The sequence below is a fragment of the Chamaea fasciata genome, unplaced genomic scaffold (assembly GCF_029207755.1).
Source record: "Chamaea fasciata isolate MVZ Bird 193981 ecotype frontalis unplaced genomic scaffold, bChaFas1.0.hap1 SCAF_8, whole genome shotgun sequence".
Taxonomy (NCBI): domain Eukaryota; kingdom Metazoa; phylum Chordata; class Aves; order Passeriformes; family Sylviidae; genus Chamaea; species Chamaea fasciata.
In genome coordinates this window covers 16,623,432-16,640,895 of record NW_027094093.1, presented here as the reverse complement: position 1 = coordinate 16,640,895, position 17,464 = coordinate 16,623,432, and the positions used below count along the sequence as shown (strand labels likewise).

The following is a 17,464-nucleotide window of genomic DNA, read 5'->3' as shown; positions in this document are numbered from 1 at the left end:
GCTGCGTAATATATAATACAATTGCACTGTAAATTAGAGACATGCTTTACAGCCTGCTGCTGTGCTTCATGGAGGTGAACAAAATTTGAAGTCACAGGTCTCCTCCCCATGGGGAAACAGTTGTGGGAAATATTTAATATCACAATAATCAGGGGCTTAATGGCCTAGTGATGAGCTATGGAGGCCTCTCTAGGACACCTTGCATCTCCTGTCTGCTCTCTAGTCTCTCTAGAACATTTTCCCATTCTTAACACTGTTAAATTTTATTTTAATTTACTGTTGTAGGACGTTTAGGGTGAACTGTAGCATTACCTAACCCACAGCATTCCTTTAGCCGCACGTGATACGTTCAGCCCTGACAGGTTTTTCCTCCAGCAGAGAGTTGACTTTTCTCTGTGTTGCAATGGTTGCAGGCCTGTGCAGTTCCTATATACATGCAGTTCCTGTAACTGTCTGGAAGGATTATTCTATTCCTTTATAATAATAGCTTCAAAACTTCAAAAAATGCTGTTCTCTTTCTTTCCAGGTATACCACAGGATAGAAGCTGGATTTTGAGGGACATACAGCCTGATTCCAAAATTCCCTCAGGACAGCTCTTCAGGGAGCCAGTATCAAAGGTAAGCAAATGAATTTAAGCCATGGATTTTTGATCTTTATTTTAAAAACTTCAGCTCATACATTGCTTCAAAGGGCAGAATACACAAAAAGGAGAGCAGAGAACCAGAGTGCATAAAAACACTGGAAAGCATTTTGGTCCCACTTCACTGCGGAACACGTCTATGTTTGAAAAGGGATGGATGGGAAGACTGTTGAGAAATAACACTGACTGATGCCAGGGTGAAGGAAATGCCATGTAAAGGAATTAAGCAAAAAAACAGGGTTTTGGAGAAGTGTTGAGAGATGCAGGAAGAGTGTAACACAAGGAGGAAACTGAGAAGCAGATTTCTTCCACCCAAGGGTACACATTGTAAGCCTTGCATGAAATGGAAGTTACATGGGTTTTTCTTTAATAGAAATGAAAAAGAATATAATTTCACATTCATGGGTCTCTTACCAGAGACTGTTTTAATAGTATTTGGATTGGAGGGGCTGCACACGGAGGACTGAAATTACTATGTTAAGCACTTGCTACCTAACAGGTTTGCAGGACAACAGCTGCCTCTCAGATGGTGTGGGCACCGGGACTCTGAGGGGCAGCACTGAGCAGCGTCTCTGAAGCCAGTTGTCATAACAGAATTTATTTCAAAGGTGGATCTAAACTGAGGTATCATCCTAACAGAGTCTTCTTGGAATTTATTCCCGGTCCCTGTATTAGTTATAGAATTTGCTACAACACTCGTCCATTAGCAAAAGGAAGCATTTATGTTTGTAGAACTGATTTTTTAATATAAAGCCATTTTTTGTGTTTAAATATGCTATTGATGTGATCTGCGAGATATTAAAAATACCTTAGAAAAAGCAGAAGAAAGTAATGTTTCATACATAGGCACAAATTAGATAATTTAAACAACAGTTTCTTCAAATTCTGTCCTAGAAGAGACAGGTAAAATTTTTTTCTTTGAATGTCAATCAATGCAAAGAAATTGATCAAAATTTCAGAAGGATAAAATATTATCTTATGGGTGAAAACTCTATGGGATTTCTGTAATGACATTCCTGGTCAACACATCTTAGTTTTATTTAACATGACTGCTTAATGAGAATGCTCCTAGTTATCTGGTACAACTTAATTTTATGAAAATCTATTTTCTACTGAACATTGTTAAAATATAGCACAAAATCTTTAGAGAATTTTGTGAGGGTTAGCATTACCTCACAAGCATAAGAAAAGAACAAAGTTCTCATTTCTGCTGTATGATAACATTTACTCAGCCCACCCAGTGATCTTATACATCAGTGCCCTCAAAAGCCTGGCTTCATAGGTGACTGTGTTTTTCCCACTGTGCATCCCATTCTCTTCAAGGGGGTGCTCAATGACAGCTGGGATGTTTCTTCCATACTGTTCACATTGCTTCAGGAACTGCAGGCACTCCTGAATCACACTATCACGCAGCATGAGCATGTGCTTGGCCATGTTCTCCAGCAAGGACAGGAAACACCGCTTCGCGTAATACCACGTATCCGTGCTCAGTTTTTTGTTATATGGCTCCAGGCTTTTAATGATCCTTGAAATACCGAAGTCATAGTTTCCCTTCACACAGTAGAGGGTCCCAATGACTAGATTGACAATGCAAAGGTGGTAGGTGTTTTTATCAGGATGATCGTAAGACAGCTGCTCCTCTGCCTTCTCGATCTTCCTCATTAGTTCCTCTGCATCCTCATTCTGGCTGGTCAGGATGTAGGAAACGCAGAGGTTTGCTAACACAATGGCGCTGACATCGAGAATGTTGTCGTAGTGCTTTTTGACTATTGGCTCATAAAAGCTAATAGCCTCTTTATACTTGTTCTCCTGCATGAAGAGCACGTGAGCCACATTGAGCTTCCACACCTCGTGTTCCTTGCAGAACTCCACTGATTTGTGGAAGATCTTTTCTACCATTGTGTAGTTCTTCATGTCCCAGTAAATCTTTGCCTGGGCCATCAAGACAGGTATGTATTTATCCATAGTCTCATCATACTCATTAATTGCCTTTTTTAGAGCTTCATCATCCCAATTTTGCCTAGCTTCCTGTACCTGTTTTGTGAGTTTTCTCAGCTGCTCAGTCATTGTCCCTGCTGAATCATCTAGCTTGTGGAAAGCCTCCTCAGGGGCAGTTTGACAAGTAATAATGGCATCCAAGAAGTTGTACAGATAAGGTGTGAGCAGTTTGTAGGTCAGATGGGCGTTCTCTGCCAGCACATCAGCTGCCAGGTCGTAGTATTGATACTTGCAATAGAGAAGTAGCAAGTTACCAAAAGTTTCTGGTGGATAGGGGTTCTGCAGGAGAAGAAACTGCAGCTTCCCAAACCCATCACTGGGCTGGTTGTCCATGTTCATGAGTGCCTGGTTGTGCAGCGTGACGGGATCCAGCTCCTCCTCGGCCCTGGGCGGCATATCCGTGAGCGCCTCCCGCGCCGCCCGCACGTTGCGCACCTGGTACTCGATGGCCGCCTTGAGGTTGAAGGCCTCCACCAGGGCCGTGCGGTGCAGGAGCAGCGTGTTGCCCACGCTGCGGACGTCGATGCCCTCGGTGCTCATGCCCACGTTGAGCTCCGGGTGCTGGTGGATGCCGCGCTCGATGATGTCGGATATGTACTTGAGGGCGGCAGTGTACTGCTTGGCCGCGTAGGAGCACAGCGCCATGTTGTAGGACAGCTCCGGGCAGTACCCCAGCACTTGCATGGCGCTGGCGAACTTGCCGCTGGCCTCTTCGTGCCGGCCCTGCCGGTACAGCAGGCAGCCCAGGTTGACCTCCGCGTCGGCCCGCTCCGAGGGGTCCTCGGCTGCTCCGGAGCCGCCATCAGCAGCAGCGGCGAGCTCCTCCTCCACCAGGCTCTGGGCCGCCGCCAGGTCGCCCTGGGCATAGTGGACAGCGGCCTGGAGGCGCAGGGCCCGGCGGTGGAAGGCGGGGACGTCCAGCAGCGGGCTGGCGACGCGCAGGGCCTCGGCGAACAGGCCGGCCTTGTAGAGGGCCTGCGCATGGCACAGGCGGTACGGGAGCAGCTGCGGGTGCAGCGCCACCAGCTGCTCGTAGCACTCGGCCGCCGCGGCGAACTCCTGCAGCTGGTAGTGGCAGTAGCCCAGCAGCGAGAGGCAGCCCCGGGAGCGGCAGCTCTTCTGCAGCCCGCGGTTCAGCAGCGACACCGCCTCCGCGAAGCGGCCGCCGCCGATGAGCCCGTACACCACGGCCGTGTGCTGCCCGTCGGGCACCGGCGCGGCCTCCATGGCCGGGCCCCGGCGGTGCCGCGGCGGCGGCGGAAGCGGGGCCTCGCTGCCATGGCAACGGCGCCGCCGGGGCGGAAGCGCTCCCGTGCGGGCGGGCGCGGCCCCGGAAGCGGCGGCGGGCGCGGGGCCGTGTGCCGGGGAATGGCGGCCGCCGTGCCCCGGCCCGACCGGCCGCTCTGCCGCCCGTGGTGCCGGCAGCGGGGCCGCCTCCTCTGCCTTTGCCCGCCCTCCTCTGCTCCCCTCCTTGCGCCCGTCTCCCGAGCACTGACACGGCGTGTTCAGCGCCGGTTCCCAACTGCCGCAAAGAGCTGGAGCCCCCCGAGAGCGCTGCCTGGGCCAGAATGTTTCCCTCCTTTCGGGATGTCGTGCAGCTGGGAGGGATAAAGAGTAAAAATCAGCTCCCGTATTTCTAAATGCGGTGTAATAGTTCCCTTAAGCAGTAAGTGGTGTAAAAGCAGGCTCTAAGCTAAACACGTAGCCCAGGGCAGGAAGCGTTTAACTTCTGTCTTGGGCTTTGTCAACATGAAAGCTCCCCATTACAGCCCATCAAGGTCCAAATTTGGTTAAGGCTGGTGGAAAGCAGCAAGTTTGTCTGTACCTTGGCACAATCTGACAGCGCTCCTGCAGCTTTCAAAAGTAGAAGAGATTACTTTCAACTTTTCTTATTCAACAGTGTAACTCTGCTTTGGCAGGACTTCTTTCTACTGAAAGTGATATTTCTACGGAACAGTGATACTCCAGACCGCAGACTGCATAATCTTGTGTAATTTCTGTACATGTGAATAGCTCCCTTAGGATCACCACACAGATCAGATTTCTGGTCGTTCCAGACTAATACCAATCATACCCAGTGAAGGAGTTTGGTTTACCCCCAGGAATGAGTGCTGCAAGGTTGTGTGTCAAAAATTGTATCTGGGCTGCTCAGTCTCGCGTGTTTTCAGGATCTTCTATTTGTGTGATTCAGTAATCAATAGATACTGCTCTGATTAATCCCAGCAAGGTAGTCTCAAGGAAAAGTAATAATAAAAAGAAAATCATAGTAAGCCATTAAAATTATTTATTTTTTAAAGATTAGTAAACCCAAGCTGCTAATTTCAAAAGCATGCTTTGAAAGCTGAACCAGCATAGTTTGATCCAGTAAGCAAAACAATAAGAGTAATGGTTTTAAGATGCCAAAAAAAAAAAAAAAAAAAAAAAAAAAGGTTGCAGTAGTCTTTTAAGTTAAATATTTTGCAACAAGTATCTGGGACTCACTTGCCTTTGAACAGACACATGGTATTTCTGTGCATCTGTCAGCTGTCTCCCACAGGCAAAGGTTTATAATGGTATTCCCCAGAAAACTGTAAGATGCAATGGCCAACATGCTTAGAAATTTGTAATTAAATACAAAGTAATCCAAGAAACAAAAAGTAGCAAGCAATATACAGGATGTATTCCAATAGTGGCACATTCCAGTGACAGGAGTCTCCGGGGCATCTCAATTCAGCAGATTATACATCCCACTTCATTGCTATGTTAGAAACCATTCACATGATTTTACTCTTTCAAAACTCTTCCTTTCAAAAAGCCAGTAAAAAACCATTCTTGTTTTATATTTTCTTACCCATAACACTCTAGACATTGAAGTGCCTGTTAGTATGTTTTATGTATCTTTGAAATAAACCTGTTTTAAAATTTCACTCAATGCACAAATGACTTACCAGAAACTAAAATTGTTTTAATTTTATAAAGGGAAAATAAGTATTTGGCCTGTGGACTGAAACACTCCTGGTTTTCCACTAGAGTGAGTTCATCTAAATATTACAAATGACATTAGGCACTGCTGGTTGCAGTTTTCAAAAATAATTTGTGGGTACTAGTATTGGCTTTGTCGGTAGCTACAGGCACATTACGAGATTGCAGTGCACTCTAAGAAGGAGCAATTAGCAAGGTCACCAGACCAGGAATATGCAGCTGCTGCACCAAGGACACCATCTGAAGAAATACCTGAGCTAAAATGAAACTTCTCTACGCTGTGGTTACAAAACATACAAGTGACCTTCTTGGCAAGACCCCTGGCCCTGTAAATAGTAGGGGTTGGCTGAGACAGGGCTGTGTGGAGAGTTCTGTGCCTGCCTGCCTCATGAAGCATCCAGTTTAAACCTCAGTGAGCTGCTGCTGCCTGACCTTGTGCAACTCTGCTTTGGAGCAGGAGCAAAACCACCAAAAACATCATGACAAGCAGAATCTGCATCTCTATCACATTATGAAGCTGTTCTTGTTTGTCTGTAGGTCCTGGGATGGGAGGGAATTGTCTGGTTTCACTACTTGACCTATGGCCAAAGACATCTTTTGGACATCTTGTTCTTGGGAGGTTCTTCTGTCTCAACTGCAGGAGAGCCTCTACCCCAGGTGCTCCTCGCCTTGAACAGTGTTCAGTTTTCTGGTGGGGCCACATTGTCGTGTTGCAGGGGAGCATTTTAGCCCAAGGGAGTGCACATACAAGACCTCAGCTCTTCCACCAAGGCCTGTCTGCTCCATGCCCCTCCCAGGAGTGAAGCCCAAATTGGGGCTGTACCCAGTGGGCAGCCTTGTCTTCTTGCTGAGCGCATGAAAGGGGCTTTGGCAGTGCCACACTACCAAGCCCACCCTTGTTACTTGCCACCAGCTGGTGGGGCAGATGCACCTGCAGTTCAGAAGCCTGATGGAAGTCAAGCAGGATTTGAATGTCAAGCTCCTTCCTGATTAGCCTTTGCAACAATAAAACATTTATGGTGGGTGGTTTTTAAAAAATTATTGTTTTATTTGGGTTTTTTTTTTTTTTTTTTTTTTTTTTTTTTTTTTTTTTTTTTTTTTTTTTTTTTGTGAGGAAAGGATGATTTTGGTAAGCGGTTTCACAGGTGGGAATCCCAAATGAAGTTACTGTTTGGCCTGAACTACCTTTGAAGATGGGGATGAAGACCCAGATCTTCTGAGCATTTTCTGGTGACAAAATTAAGGCTGCTGCCTGACTCTTGTGATACCTCAAGACCTGTAGTTCATGGGCCTAGAAGCCTGACCAAATTCAGGCTGCAGTTGGCACGAGTCAGTAGAACACCTAGAAAAAAGGCATTGCCACAACCAACCTGAAGCACCTCTGGGTGTCCTAGGGACTATACATGTGCCCATCAAATTTTAGCACAGGAATTGTAAATGCTAGAGACCTCATTCAAGGTCAGATTTCCACTTACAGCTGGGGGAAAGAAATGGTGACTTGTCCAGCTGATGTGCTGGGCATCTCAAGGGAAAGGCCAAGCAGCACTGTCCTGGGTAACAGTTGTGTTCTCCATGTGCTCTCTTGATTTGTCCTTGTCTCTTGTGGGCCCATGTTTTATATGCATTGACAGAATTAGGCTGATTTCAGTGTTGGTTTCTTTTTAATCTCTCCTTGTTCAGCAGGAAGGGAAGCAATAAAAAGACAGAGAATGAGATTAAATAGCCTACACAATCATGTCTCTTGTGCATATCTCAGAGAATTTGGCAGAACTGACTGAAATACTGGGAAATTGTTTCCCTATCAGAAATAATGAAAAGCAGATACAATTTTTCATCACCAAGTTTATAAGAAGTAGCTAAAAAAGTGTTTCCCACAATCTTAAAATATAATAGACTCGAAATATGTTTCTTTACTGTACTACATGCTTCCACAAAGAATCATCTTTTTTTCTCACAACACTTTTTTTGTTTTGTTTTTTTCCTAAGCTAAGTCTTAAAAGAAGAATATAAGGTTTTTGTTTGTTTAGTTGGTTGATTTTTTAAAGATTGAGCTATATGACTTTCAGAGACCAAATGCTGTTCTGAGATGCACTACTGGGCCCCCCAGGTTCAGTAGGGTTGCTTCGTTTTGCCTGAGAACAATTTGATAAGATCAAGCCGTGTGCTCTCATTTTCTTCCTTGTGATGGAGGAACAGAACCATAACATTAGTCAGCAGTTTCTGAATTTTGACCCACAATGGCAAAGATACCAAAAGACAGGAGAAATAGATGGAGGCAATTACAAGCAGTCACTTGATTGATGGTTGACATTGTTAGGGCTTCAGCTGTGTGTCAGGCTGTGGTGCTGCCGAATCCCTATCCCTGCCAGTGGGTGTTGCCATGGGCAACAGTGCATTGAAGCCACTAAAAAGGAGAGGAAATGAGGAGAGACTCAACCTTCGGGGAGGCTGTAGGGTATGCATTATAAATTATGTTATACTTAGCAATATGCAATACCAAAATTCAGGAAAGCCGTGTGTACCTGCCAGCAGTACTGTTGGTTCCTGGTATCTGTTTTTCCTATAAAGTACGTGTTGTATGGCTTGCTGCTCACTAAACTGCATCGGGCTTTATTCAGAGAAGAAAGAAGTGGTAAAAGAACAGCAGAAACATTTCCATTTGGTGCATGTACTCACTGCTGTGCAGTTTGCATTTCTGCTCCTTTCCTGATTCCTTCTGCTCGAGAGTGATGTGGTTCAGTTGTGCACTAACAGATTGGCTTGCAATGCAACTGAATTTCCAGCTAGTGTCCTACAAACCATTAGAAGCACAGAGCATTTTTGTTTTGTTGTGTTTCTTTTAAAGAACGGATCAGCAGATTTATTGTTTCTGTTTGATTGTCAGACAGATGTAGTTCGCTTTTCTAAGGCTCTAACAACTCAGTTTCCTTCGAAAGGAGAAAAGCTCTTTTAGCATCTTGTCAGCTGGGCCAGGTTCTGATTTCCATGAAGCTAGTGCCAGTTCAAGGTAATTCCACTGAAGTAAATGGAGTTTGGCACAGGTGTAAAACTAAGCTGAATTCAGCTTTAATTTCTGCTGCCAGACAACTCTATATTTAGAATCCCATTTTTCATGGAGTACAAAGGTTTTTTTTTTCTTCCCTATGAATGGGCACTCACAAGCACTGCAACATGACTCCTCTCCTGTCTGGTCATGCAGCAGAGAAAGCACCCTCAAATCACAGATCACAGGTTTGCTGCATTAGTGATCTTGGCACTAATGGAAGGAGACCAACTTTCAGGTAATACTAGGGTCATCACACAGAGACATGTTTGGTTTTGTGACTCATCATATTTGATTAGATTTTCAGGGTCACCTTTACCACAGTTGCTTTTGAGCCTTGACTAGTGCTGTGCTACCTATAGTAATAGCATTTGAAATTGTACTGAAAGAACTGCAAGAGGGTAAGGGGTAGTCAGTCCAGTGTGATGATATTCTACCTCTCCACCATTTCAAAATATTAATTTCAACTGGAAATTATACTAGAAAGGCTTATCCATGGTCTGCTTTTCAATGTAATATAAACCTGAAGCACAAAGCAACAGATTTCCTTTTTTATTTTCATTTCTATTAAAAAAATTAATCTTTTCCTTAGGCGACACTATAATTTTTTAAAAAATGAATGTGTTACAAGAGCATTTTTTTAAAACGAAAAAAATCCCACTCTAAAATTACCATGCAATATTTTGCCTTTATGCAAACTTCCTCTTGCTGAAAAATTTGCTGCACTGTTAATATGAATTTCTCAGGGAAGAAGGGACAGCTTGGTGTTTTAAAGATAATAAAGTTTGTTTTTAAATGTAGCAAAGGTAGGCAATTCTAAAGACCCTGATCAATCACTAAGAAGCTTTGTTGTAAAAAAATACTTCTTCAGAATACAAAGCAGGCTTTTCAGAACATTCAGGCATAAAGAGGAGGGAGAGTAAGAGAGGAGCATCACAAAAGCAGGCATAATTGATTCATAACATGTACTGAAGAGATGCAAAACAACAATGTAATTACACACTATTCTGTTTTCTGCAGCTCCTTCCATATGAATTGGCCAGCTTGCATCCTAGGCTCGCTCTGTATTATTAATTTTATTAAGCTGCGAGTTCTTATATTTCAGTCTGTTGTCAGCTTTAGAGATTTTTACAGCAGCAGTTGAAATGTAGTGGAGCTGAATGAACGCCTCTTCTGTTCAGCGTTCCGTGTCACTCCAGATACCGGCACAATCCCACTGCAGCCTTCTGTTCAGTCCCACTAAGCCTTCCAGGAAAAGCAAACTACGCTGCCGTCAAGATAATATCCCATCAATTAAGCATGTCTGGGAAAGCATTTCTTTAAAAAATGGTGGGTATAAGCTTATGAAAACCTTTCAGACAGCTCTTGTTGTAAAGTGACACTGATATTTGCAGGCTTAATTTATGTCTTTGAGAGACATGGTGAAACTAGAGGAAAAGGAGGACAAGGATGCCGCCTGAGAAGGAAGTCTTTTTTGGTGCAGCTCCTCCCATTTACCTCTATTTGCTGCCACGGAGTCCAGCATAGGCTTCAGTTTAACATTCAGCTTCACTAGACACTGGAAGAAGATTAAAAAGAGGATGAGAGAAAAAATACTGACAGTATATCTGCTCCTTTTAAGGATGGTCCATGGTATAACAGGGGAAAAAGAGAGTTTAATCTGCACTATGCCACTTACCCTCCTCACTCCCAGCTGTAAATACCTGTGGAGGTAAATTTATTGTTCCTATTGAGTTCTCTTTATCTATCTGACTGGATTCACGTAAGGCTTTAAGCCACCAGAAATGTGAAAAAAGGCACATAAGATGGTAGAGATGCTGCTCAGCTACTTTAACTTTCCTTCAATCCTTAAATATAGTCCTTCTGAGGGATCCTCAAGTGCCGGAGGCTTCCAGCTATGGCATCTATGAGCAGGAAGGTCCACTGTCTGGATAACAAGCTGGACAATGCTGAAATAATCTCCCTAGTGCTAGATTATTTTTTCCTATAGATGACTAAACCACAACAGTACTGTGCTTTCCCAAGCTGGCAGAAAAAAACAATTAATGTGTGCTCAAATTAAGGAAATATAAATGAGTTTTCTTTGAGGTTGCACTGAAATCACCTCTTCTCTACATACCCAGTCCGAAGCTTACAGAGGCCAGTAAGAATCTTTAATCTGGTTTCATCTGGCTTTGAATATACCCCCAAATTATGGAATTCCTGCATACCTTTGCTTCAGGTTTATTTTACCTTCCCCTTTAACACCACCTGCTTATGTGCAAAGACCACAAGTGCTTCACTTGGTTTTGTATCTATATTACAGAGACAGAAATTAACAGCAGCAGTGGATGTCAGGAAAGGGTTAACCAGTTGCCTCCCAGGTGGTCATGTAATGTGTCCTTTCAGGACAGAGGAGTGTTCTTTTGCAGCTTTTCTGATTAGCAAGCAGTGGCTTTTGCTGAGAGCTGGGCAGCATGCTTTCTCCTATAGCATGGAAACTGTGTTTTTGTTGGAAAGAAAGGATTGGGGCCAGATTAAAAACCAAAACGGACAAAGAACACAGAAAAAGTTGTTCTTCTAAAAGTCCAGAAAATTATAAGAAAATGAAAGGAAAGGGGAAGCAGGCACCTTTGCAGTTGATCAGTTTTTGCTTTAAATAGCAGGGTTAACAGCAACTGCTTTAAATGGTCCCCAGAGCCCAGACACCACTAAAAAACCTGGATTTTTTATAGCTAGCTTGCAAGCCATGGGAGCTTGGCTTGAAGCAAGTCTTCGTAGATTTTTAATTGAGCCATTATATGATAATTAAGGGTTAATGGCCTGATTTTAAGATGTGCTGAAAACTTGCAATTTCAGTTGACTTCGGTAGGAAATATGAATGCTCAGCACTTATGAAAAATCACATCATGAGGAAGAAGCTGGAACTTGAATCAAATCCACTTGGAATTACTGTCTAAGAATATAGCCCAGACTGGGCAGATAGTTTTACAATCTTGGGCCTGGGGTAAGAGGCAGGGTTCACTGCAGTCTCTTGGCCCAAGAGCATTGCTTGCTGCTGATGGTCATTCATTTTATAGAATGGATAAGGATTTTAAACATTCCCATCAGCATGCCTCACAATTCTGCGTTTTTATATCGTTATTTCAGACTGTTGTGTATTCCTTAACACTGATTTGGCAGAGTCTAAAACAGAGGGGCAGTAATGCATTACAAACAACTGCAAATATCTGAAAAGCTCACTGCCATTACCATTAGCACCTGCGTTACCACTGTGAGCTCAGTGTCTAGAGGTAGCACATGAGATGCTCAGCCTTTGACAGCAATGTACCAGATCCTTTCTGAGCAAGGCCAGTATCTTCAAAAGGTTTTTGTGAAGTATTTTTCCAATATACACCTTAGATTAAAAAACCCCTATATATATATATATATATATATATATATATATATATATATATATATATATATATATATATATATATATATAAGCAAACAGCCTAGTGTTTAAATCACTGTTTAAAAATCAGTATGCTTCAAACCTCTCTAAGCACAAAGGTGTTCTGCACTCACATCCTGTCAGCCCCAGGATCTGTAAGTACAAAATGCAGTACAGGCTGTTCCTGTAATATATATATACACAGGCGCGCGCGCGCGCCCGCGCTCTATATACTATACATATACATATACATATACGTATACATGTACATGTACATATACATGTACATACACACACACACACACACAGACACACACACACACATATACACACACACACACACACACACACACATATATATATACACACACACACACACACACACATATACACACTATACCCCGGAACCTATAGCAGCTGCAGGCAGCATAGAGAAGGTGGAGCCCACTGGGACTGCAGACTCTGTCTCAGTGTGGCCGTGCAGCTCTCGACTATGTCTGTGTCCTTTCTTTAACCTTGCTTTTTTGCCAAGACTGACCACAAGACCGTGATGTTTTCCAGCCTAGTGCCAGGGAGCAATTGCAGAGGTTTGGGCATGACCTCCTGCTGTGCCTGTCCCTCCAGGCCTTGGCATCTGCCATGGCTTATGGCAGGAGACAGCCCTGTCAAGTACTGTGCCAGGATGACTTCAAGTGCTCGAGGTGCTTACAGCAATTAGCTTTCCATCCACTACGGCAGGGACCAGGAGCCCAAGTAGGCTGGGAATATATTCAGGAAGCACCCCTACAGTTCTATGGTAATCACTGTTATCTTATGAGCTGTAAACATATTTTAAATCTGTAAGTAAACACACATATATTTCTTCAAAATATGGATCTAAGCAGACATTAGAGTCTAATAAGCCAGGTGCAACAGAAGCTACCAGGTCAATAACAGGAATGGTTAACTACTAACATTAACTTTGATGAAATATATTATAAGGAGTATTTAAGAAAGAATAAACCATGTCTTTGATACTAATTTTTACCATAGCACCAGCAATTAATTCAATGGAATAAATACAAATATATAGCGTAATTTTAAGAAACTTTATTTTGTTACACATTAATTTAGCTTAGTGATACTTGACAGTGCAGATTTTGCACTTGGTCTATAAAATGTCTTTATTCAGACATTGATTTGATGTTTGAACCACTGCTTCTGTATTTAGTGTCCTTTCACTTTGGGACTTTTTCATTCTGATCCAGTCTTTTAATTAAACTGACTGCTATAATTCCTATGGAAATTAGCTTTTATTTTATTTTTTCCAGCTACCAAAGCATTTCAGTAGGGCTTCCCTGATACAAAGTGCACAAATTGGATTTTATTTCTTCTTGAGATGTAATTAAAAACTCATTTGATTACTGTATATCTGGCCCTGTTTTAATTATTAAACTCCAGTAATCAATTTGCTTTTATGAAGCTTCTGGGAAATTATCTCAAAAGCAACACATTTCTTTCCCTTCTGGCAGGGTCTGGACCATTTACTGAATTACATCCATTGCACCTGTTCCTGATCCGGATTAAACCTCCAATTTATTCCCAAAGCTCTTTAAGTTTATTTGGCTGTAGCCTTGTCAGGGTTTTCCACCTCCTGGCTGCCGTTTTTGGTTTCCATTTTACTGCATGAGAACCCCTTGATGTACTGCTCCTTCATGCCACTATTTTTGATGCATGCCTCTTACAAACAGCTTTGCTAGTGATCTGTCTAATTTGGTGTCTAGGTTCTTAATGCCTTATTTATTACTTGCCTTCCTAGGAAAAGGCTTGGTCTTCACCAGCTGTCTGATGGGATACCTCCACATAAACTCAGTAGCTGCAGAATGCCCAGTTCCTCATCCCTCCTTGGTGCAGCAGGCAGGCTGGGAGCTGGCAGGCAGCTGGGCTGGGGGAGAGGGAACCCCTGCCTGGGGGGGTTCCTGTCTCCCGAGGCCAGGGACGTCACTGCCCACTTGCAATTCTTCCACTGGAGTGCAGCTTCCTTGCTACACAGCGATGGGTACAGGATTGTTGTCCTTTCCCATTCTATCCCCTCTACAGTAAAAGCTGTTCTTAGTTGCAGAGTGATAAAGCCTGGAGGAGGCACTGCCTGCTTCAGCATTAGGAAAAGCCAGAGAGGTTTGCAATTCCATTCTGTGTCCATGTATTTCCTCAGATGTGTGACTAAGCTGTTTGTCAGAAAGTTACTGTATAGCAGTGTGTTTTTCTTAGCACCTTCAATTTTTTAGATGTCTTTTGGGACTGTGTACCACTCTGCCCACAGCATTCTTTCCCAAGGTCTAGCTCTGCTTACATATAAACTCCTCCAGCACAAGAGAAAGTTAAAGGCCCTTCAGCACTACATTGTGTGCAGCTGGGAGAGGGGCAGGGCTGCCTGAAGGAAGAGCCCAAAGTGGGGAAGAGCGTAAGATAGACAGAGGAAGTTCTTTATGTGAGAAGTTAAGGAGGGTAGAGTGGTTTGGGTTTTTTTCTTTCCTTGTGTATAGAGATGTATATTTTGGTAGGTAAAGCATATAGAATGCAGAAACAGTAGCAGTAGAAACAAACCCCTTCAGGGAGAGAGTGATGGGGAGCAGTAGAGGCATTTGTTCGTCCCTCTGGGTACCAACTTCCTGGATTGAAGTGGGGTATGGGGGGAAGAAGACTTCATTTGCTACATCACCTTCATCTCTGGGGAAGGATATTAGCAAAACTGCCAAGATGCAGCACAGATGTGGTCAAAGGCTAAACTATTGCTAAAGCAAGTACAATTTTTTTTTTTATTCTAAGACTAGTACCAAATCTCTTTAAAGAGGAGCACAGTGTGTCCAAACTTAGAAACACTGCAGGACTTCCAGAGTAAATACTTTTCTTTTTGCCCCCTCCCTGCCAGAGATTCTTGTCCAAATATTGACCAATTCTGACCTTGCTTAACTTACGAGCTTTGACAAGATTACAGCTCATGAAAGTATGGTTGCGGGGCTAATATTTGTAAAGTGAGTTTATGGAATAAGACCATATAAATTCATTTTTATGACTGAGCACATATAAAAAAGTTATAGGTCTCAGTGTTCACTCTACTTTGGAACCCAGTGGTTTCTAATGAATCACTTTTATTATGTAGGCAGTTTCTTAGTTGGAAGGGAGGACCAGTGACCGAGAAGCCATGGGAATAAATTCAGACTTGGTGTAAGCATATGAAGCATTGTTGAAGTCAAGAGAGTCGTGACCAGTTACAGCAAAGCTGAATTGGACTCCTGAGTTTTGCTGAAGTGGCTTTCACATGAGAATACATAGGCCAAAGGTGAGCCATCTCTCTGAAAGTCCTTGAACTTCAGATTAGATAAAAGGGAACCTGTGCTGCAGTCATCCACAGATTTTTATCTTCATAATACAAATACTTGATGGAAATTATTTTAAAAGCTCAAAAGTATTTCTGTATATATGCCCATATACTAACCCCCCCCCCCCCAAATTGCTAGAATTCTACCTTCCATAGTAGAATCTAGAAGATAAAGTGATACAGAGAAGATGTAGGGATTAACTTCTGTGAACCCTTGACTATGTGTGTATATGAATAAATTATTTGCCCTACTGATTCAGGACTGTATTTAATCATTATGTTCTGCAAAAAGTACAGCATTTGTGAGAGGGGGTGAGTTCATGAAAAAATATTTATTGCAATCTCCTTGTTGTTGAAGGGGACTTTATTCCTTTTAGGGCTTAATGAGGAAGGGTCAGGTCATCATGTACATAATTCATTAGTGGATTACTTTTTCATTTCTGCCCAGGAATTTTTTTCTGATGCCTAAAAATGTAACTAGATGAAATGAATATATTACTAATTTCCCTTATAGAAAACAGGAGCTTCTTTTAGTTTCTCTCTAAAAATTGTTAGTGGATGGAAGCCAGTTGTGACTGGAAAGGGATCTAATGCATGAACAAGTGTTCTTCTCTTCCACTGTGAATTAATGTTAAGCTTCTTTCTGATGATGGTACACTGGCAAGAATAATACTGTACTCCTTTGGAAGTAAACTACAGAGGGATGATTATAAAAGAAGATTAACCCTTGGTAAAATGTGCTGAGTACTTCAGGGAGGAAAGTATGTACTCCTGGTAGCAAAATGTCTTCCGACCAATATCCAGCACTTTATGCTGCCAAAGGGAGAGTGGTTCTGAAGGGATGGGACCAACTGAAGTAGCTCTACTGATGTATTGCCACAGTTGCAAAGGATTCATCTATTGTTCATTACAATTTCATGAAACCAAGGGTTTGCTCAGAAGAGTTATTATTTCATAAACAACTTCTTATTTAGCTCTGCTGTTTGTGGTTTTGATTCTACATCTAGAGCATGTGAGAGACAGAATGTTTCTAACTCCTTTCCTTTTGACATTTTAACCAAGCAGCTGATCAATGTCTTCTGCCTTGCTATTAAATGGATTTTGAAAAATTCTTCAAATCATATCAGTCTCATATGCCGATTTAGTTCTTTGAATTTACCCTCAGCTGGGAATTCTGCAGGCAACTGTGATTCTGTTGTGTTAAACACTTACTTGAAGTGTTTCATCCATCATAATTTCTGGTCCTTTTCGGATGCAATGTAGTTTGTGCTTTGTCTTTCTTGAAAACTGAATGGCTGTTAAATTATCCATTCATCTCCTTTCAGATTTGCTGTACAATTTGAGTTCCCTCTATTGGCTGTCTCTTCTGCCTTATCTGCCAACTTTTCTGCCAGCTTCCTCAGATCTTTATATATGTTTCCATACACGACTGCCGTGTCCTTTACAACACATTGGGCAGATAATTCTAAGTAAAACAGCAACAGGAATTATAATATTATGAATGATTCAGTTTTTCTCACAGATTAGGGTGAAAGCCTTTAGTGAAACTTAGCTTCACTGAAGTCAATGGGAAATGTCTGTTTTCCTGTCTTCTCTCAAATACTTTTGCTGATGAACTGCCCTTTCAGCTGAGATTGTTTTGACATAAAATGACTCAGAAGTAAGCTGAAGTACTCTTGTCTGAAGGAAAAAAGTACTCCTTTCTACTGCCTCTTCTAAACACTCTGGAAAAACTTGTAAGTTCTTAGAATTGTTGATTCAATGAGGCATCAATAATCTCACCAAGTTAGGAAAATCATAGTAAAAATAATATTCTAATTTTTGAAAGCAAAACGAAACCCTCCCTGTTCTCAGGAAGCAGAAAAAGAGGATCAGGATTCTTGTACCTTTTGTAAAAAGATGTTCATGATAGTCACAGGCAAAAAACCTCTTTACTCTGAAACCACAAAAACTATGCGTTTCCATATTATACTGTTCAAATAGTGATGGACTTAGATGGGAATTTCAAATAAAATCCTTCTTTTCCTGGTTTTTCTTTCTTGTAT

The 17,464-nt window shown here is 42.5% G+C and overlaps 2 protein-coding genes across 2 annotated transcripts in view; both read right to left on the bottom strand.

The window, feature by feature from the left end:
* Positions 1–627: 627 nt before the first annotated feature.
* On the bottom strand, positions 628–3,936 carry LOC136293277 (intraflagellar transport protein 70B-like). The gene has a single exon (XM_066189859.1). It carries the CDS (start codon positions 3,864–3,866, stop codon positions 1,866–1,868), a length of 2,001 nt encoding a protein of 666 aa, XP_066045956.1. The 5' UTR covers positions 3,867–3,936; the 3' UTR covers positions 628–1,865.
* Positions 3,937–10,039: 6,103 nt separating this feature from the next.
* Positions 10,040–17,464, bottom strand: part of PDE11A (phosphodiesterase 11A) — a 107,797-nt gene continuing 100,372 nt past the window's right edge. The window contains exon 20 of the mRNA XM_066189858.1: positions 10,040–10,201. Coding sequence (XP_066045955.1) covers positions 10,040–10,201 — 162 coding nt within the window. The remainder of the gene's footprint in view (positions 10,202–17,464) is intronic.

Bases quoted from the DNA above. Each gene is read 5' to 3' on its own strand.
- LOC136293277 (XM_066189859.1), bottom strand. From the start codon at position 3,866: ATGGAGGCCGCGCCGGTGCCCGACGGGCAGCACACGGCCGTGGTGTAC.